The sequence below is a fragment of the Podarcis muralis genome, chromosome 10 (assembly GCF_964188315.1).
Source record: "Podarcis muralis chromosome 10, rPodMur119.hap1.1, whole genome shotgun sequence".
NCBI classification, from domain to species: Eukaryota; Metazoa; Chordata; class Lepidosauria; order Squamata; family Lacertidae; genus Podarcis; species Podarcis muralis.
In genome coordinates this window covers 32,322,573-32,328,123 of record NC_135664.1, presented here as the reverse complement: position 1 = coordinate 32,328,123, position 5,551 = coordinate 32,322,573, and the positions used below count along the sequence as shown (strand labels likewise).

Genomic DNA, 5,551 nt, shown 5'->3' with positions numbered 1-5,551 from the left:
ACCCATCTTTCTGCCCCCAGCCTCATCAACAGGGGCACCTCATAAAAATGACACAGTAAAAAACCAGTGAGGTTGTGTCTTGTGGCTTTTTTTTTGGGTGTCGTGGTTAGTAAATTCTCAGAAGCGATGGTGGAAAGTAAGAGACTCGATGATGTCATTTTAACTCATCGCTACCTATCTCTCGAACAAGGTGGCAATGGGTATATATAGGGGAACCCTCAACTCCTTCACAGCACAGCAAAAACATCACAAGTAAGTAATAATTCCAAGTGCTTATATAATTATATTGCTGCATGTTGAAATGTAAGTTAGATGCATAATTTATAAAGCAAAATTATTATTTTTCACTATAACGTTAATAGATCTTTGTCTATCTTCATTGGGAAATTCTCCTTTTGTGCGTCTCTAGAAGGTTCAAAGACTGCAGCTGCGACTTGGCTGAACTTGCCACCTTTCTTGGGGAGCCATGAATCCACTTGAGAATGGGACCAGATGCTTCCTTGTCTGGGTGTTCTGCTGGGCTTGCTTCCCTCTCATCTTCTTGGCAAGCCCCGTGCCCTTGAAGGACGCAGTTATTCATACTAACCACTCCTGCGAACTCACGAGAAACAACTTCCAGAAAACCTACTTCAGGAATCGTACATATACTTTAGCCAGCCAGGTAAAGCCAATTGGTCTGCGTGCTGCAGTTTTATCTGCACAGCTCTCATATGCTTTGTACTGTCTTGTGATTTCCCCACTTTTGCTCCTTGACATCCTTCCATCCTGAAAGGATGCTAACCTGCCTTCAGGTATGTGCATACTTTAAGTATGTACGCCGCTTTGGGAAACCACAACCCACAGGATTATATTCAGCTGCCTATGAAGTGTAACCTTCCAGAGCTCGTTTTATAAACAATTAGCCACACAACCCACTAATGGTTATCTTCTACCTATGGGACTGGCAAGTGTGGGGCTTTTAATGTTTTGTTGATGCTCTCAGTTAGTTCTGCTTTTCGCTTCCGATCTGTTAGGTAGCTCATTGGGCCTGCTTACCTTTTGCAGCTTTCACACTCACCAGGTCAACACTAACACTATAATACCTTGGCATCCTTTTCTATAGTTCCATGTCATGGGCAGCAATCTCCTCCAACTCAGTTGTGGAACTGGAGAGCTATATAGACTCAGGGAGCTGGTGTGCCACAGTGCAGAGCTTTTAAAAAAGTAGAGCCTCATCTTTCTGCCACACTCTCATTCTCTCTCTCTCTCTTTTTTAAATAGGGAAGACACTTTGATAAGGACACAGATAACAGATTTGTTGGGCAGCATCTGTACACCAACATCAAGGTGAGATTCCCATGTGCATTAAACAATGTTTTTATTCTCTCTTTGTACCTTCCTATTCTCTTGTTGTCTGAGGTATATAATTTCATTATCTTGTCTTTGCAGGCGAATGATCGCTGCTACCTAATGAAGAGATTAACTGATATTGTGGTGACAGACGTCCTCATGACCCTCTCTGGGGACAAATATCCCAGCGCCCAGGAAGTTGCAAGTTTCTTGGCCGATTTGAATAGGAAACTGAATGGCTGTGTAAGTGTCATCTATAGCTGTAGTCTGTCTCTGTTTCCCACCCCTGGTCCTCCGCTTCCTTGATATTTCACCTGCTTGGATGCTTTTCCTCTAGGGAGGTGGGGGAGCAGGGTATTCAACTTGCGTCTGTGGCTGGTAGTTGGCAATATATTTCTAGACAAGGCAAGGTAGCAAATCACCAGTGCTGAAGGTAAAGGAGGAAACCTCAAATCAAAACATCCAATCTTTCTGCAGTCAAGTGCAAGACAAGCGAAAGGTGTGAAATGAAAAACCACATTGTGACTTAGCTGCATTCCTTCCTTTTCAGAAACCACTGGGAAATAAAGAACACATTGAAAGGAACCTGCAGCAAATGAAAGACAAATTACAACAGGTATGTTGCTTTTAAAATTTGTTCTATTTTATTTATGTACTACTTGAATGAGAAAAAAAAAAGCAACAGCAACCCTTAAAGCAGTTTATGAAAAAGATTTTTTTAAAAAATAAAAATATTAATCTCCCTTTTTTGTTCATAGTTGAGTGCTAATTCAAATGGTTAGAAAAGGCATGTTTTATACAGTCTTCACAGACTGTAGTCCCTCAGAATACATGCAGGGGAATAAGGTTTGAATATGATCCATGTTAAATGAAAGCTGCATTGTAGGGAGAGCTGTAGCATATAGCAGAGGGATGGTCTACCTGTGGACCCCCAGATGTTGTTGAATGGCAAATCTCATCAGCTCTAGCCAGCAAGGCCAATGGTTAGAAACCCCTCCATGTCAGCCAGCCTTGCATTGTAGCTGCATTTGCTTAGCTCACATTCATATCTGTTCCCTTTGAACTTTTATCCAGTACAAAATGTTTTGCCACCTGAAGGTGAAATTAAAAAAATGGGCAAGCCTTTTGCATTTCATTCAGAGATGGAATTGTAATTGTTGGTGTTGTTGTCTGTTTAGTCCAGTAGTGAATCCATTGAGGTTTGATAAGGAGAAATCTGTCAGTTTTTGCTTCTCACAGTTTCTCATTTTTTTTATAAAAAAACCCTTAAGTTCAGGTTCCACATGAGTGACATTTCCACTTTTAAAAAGTGCTCCTGAAAATTAACCAGCAGTTTAGTGCTGATTTCATAAAAAATACATACAATTGCATGCAATTCTGTCTCATATATGCATTTTTGTAAAGCATATTCCCCTTATGATCATATTTTTCCTAATATAATGTATTTTTGTATGCTATTTTCACCAATATATGCATTTATACCCATGCTTTATCTTGGTAAAGGATGGCTGTGTTTTGGTTCACATATTGTTTGCAGATACAGTGCAAATTAGGTAGATTTGCTTTTAGGCAGATTTGCCTTTAAATGTGTGCTAAATTGAGGTATTGTTTGCCACCCCCTTCACCTAATCCCTTTAAATAAATAATTATGCAAAATATAAATGAAGTAATTCATTCTTATCAGAATCTAACAGATCTCAATGGAAGATCCAAAATGACCCAAATTGGATCAATAGTACTATAGAGAGAAAATGTTCAGGCTGTTCAGTGAGCATTCTTGCAGTGGGTCTTGTCTCATTCCGCTCAGGTGAATTGTCATATTAATTCCCATTTGGCCACTGTGGCTCACAGAAGGCAACTCTAAGAAAGACATACCTGAGCAGAAGCTGATCTCATGCCTTTGTGTTCCTCCATTCACTGAATCCTGCACAAAAGAGAAAAATACCTGTGGAACCCTCCATTGTGAATCTTTCCTGTTTAACTCTTATGCAAGAACTCTGTTGCCTATTGTACAGAACCTGTTCTTCTCTGTTTCTCACACTGCTGTATCCTTCTGCACATCTTGGTTAATTGAGTGAGGCTTATGTAGAAAAACCTCTCGATGAGTTGTGCTCTAATTCTTAGAGTACCCCCATTTGCCCCTGTGTGCCCCCCCCCCAGTTGACACAACATCTTTTATAATCTATATTGTCAATTCTGATGAAGAAATTGTTTTTGCTTTGATTTTACAGTTGGGAGAAAATGGGAAAAACAAAGCAGTCGGTGAGCTGGATTTGCTGTTTGACTACCTGGAGGAGGCCTGCACTGCAGCGCTCAAAGCCCCCAACAAGAGCCACAAAGGCAAGAAGAAGAACAACTGAGTGGGCAATCGGGATCATTGCAGCTTCCTTCGGTGGTGGCCTCTGTGGAACAAGGACAAATGCAATGGTTCGCTTTTAAAGGCACAAATGTTTTCACCCATACAGAACTCAACGGACGTATGCTTTCATGAGACCCATTTTAAAGTATCGATTCAGCAGTTCTCAAACTGCTTTATCTGGATTAGTGGCAAACTTTGACAGAACATCTCTACAGAGTGAATCGAGGGCTGGCAAGTTAGCCTAATACAAAACAAATTTACTTGAAAGGAAGGGCCAGCTCAGACATGTGATTGGAAACTCCTCTGGACCTGTCCATAAAATACAACTCACGCCAGTCAGAGTTTAGAAGTATTGTGAAATGGAGGGATTTAGTCTTGATTAAGGAGGGTATTGAGGGAGGGTTGGGAGATTAAGAAGGCCTTTAAAAATGAGGCTGCTACTCAACTTGTGACTCTGCTGGGCTCAGATGGAGCATTTATTTTGTTACTTGGTGCCTCTGTAACAAAGACCCCAGTTTTGGTGCTAGCAGAAGAACTTCTTGAGCCACCACCATCATGGGAGTTAGGGTGTTAATGTTTAGATCAGCCTTCCCACAACCCAGAACCCTTCAGATGCTTTGGTCTACAACTCATATCATAGCAGACATTGACCATACTGGCTGAATCTGGTGGGAGTTGCATTTCAAAACATCCAGCAGGTACCAGGTAAGGGAAGTCTGATACAGACAAGCCACATGGAAGCATCTCTTCAACCTGGACCTCTTTATGAGCCTGGTGGCCTGCATCCATTGATATGCTTGCTTTGGGATCTTTTCTTGAAAAAGCCCAATGGTTTCAATGGAATTCATTTTCAAGTCAAATGAAATCTAGGGAAAACGTGCCAAGCACTCTGACTGAAAGTTAAGTTCCTTTTTATCACATAAAATTGGATCTTCCGATAGCAAACTTGCTTAATTACATCTAGTTAACAGGTATCTAAAGAATCTTTCCCTTTTCTGTTTACTTCTCTCCAGAGGACAAAGTGTATTGCCTTATTTAAAAAGCATTTTAGCAGATAGTACTATTTAATTATAATTTATTTAAAATTGTATCACATAATTTATATGAGTGGAGATTTATTTATATGATTTAATATTCTGTACCATTCTAGGAAATGTTTATGAGTTAAGCTTAATGGCAGCTTTTATGTCATAATGATGCCCTGTCAAAGTTGATCATGTCCATTTTATTTATTATGAAAATATGTATTGACTTAAAAAAAAGGAGTTTCACACATGTGGTTATTCATTAAAAAGAAATAAAAGCCAAGCTCAGTGACATATTTGTTTTTCTTCAGAAAATGACATGGACAAGAAAACAATAGATTCCCCCCCCCCCCAGCCTGATGTGTAAAATCAGCATGGGACAATATGTTATGCTAGTGGTATGTTAGCTGAAGGTTGCTGAAGAACTCTAGAACGATGTTCCACCCAATTACTCCCAATTCACAACTTTCCTGTGTCTTATCATTAGAGGTGTGAGAAAGAACCTACCTCAGTGGTCTCAGGTTCAATCCCTCACATCTCCTAGGAGGGCTGGGAATGTCTCCTGTCTGGAACCCTGAAGATCCACGGCCAACCACATAAGACAATACTGAACTTGATGGACCTGTGGCCTGACTTGGTGTGCGATATAGATCCACGATTTTCTAGGGTACTTCTACACTAGGTATTTACACTGGGTTGTTAGTCTTTATCCACTCACTTTTAGTACGCAATGTCAGAGTTGGTGATGTGTTGCAGGAAAGTTTGGAAAGCAGATGTGAGGAACCGTTGGTTCTCCAGATCTTGATGAACCACATTGGCCATGCTTGATTGGGATGAT

General features: G+C 40.4%; 1 protein-coding gene across 1 annotated transcript; it reads left to right on the top strand.

Annotated features, from left to right (window-relative positions):
• Positions 1-422: 422 nt before the first annotated feature.
• IL22 (interleukin 22) lies at positions 423-4,940 on the top strand. Its single transcript, XM_028746908.2, has 5 exons — positions 423-661; positions 1,261-1,326; positions 1,429-1,572; positions 1,880-1,945; positions 3,561-4,940. The coding sequence occupies exons 1-5, from the start codon at positions 467-469 to the stop codon at positions 3,687-3,689; spliced, it is 600 nt and encodes a 199-aa protein (XP_028602741.2). The 5' UTR covers positions 423-466; the 3' UTR covers positions 3,690-4,940.
• Positions 4,941-5,551: the final 611 nt, after the last annotated feature.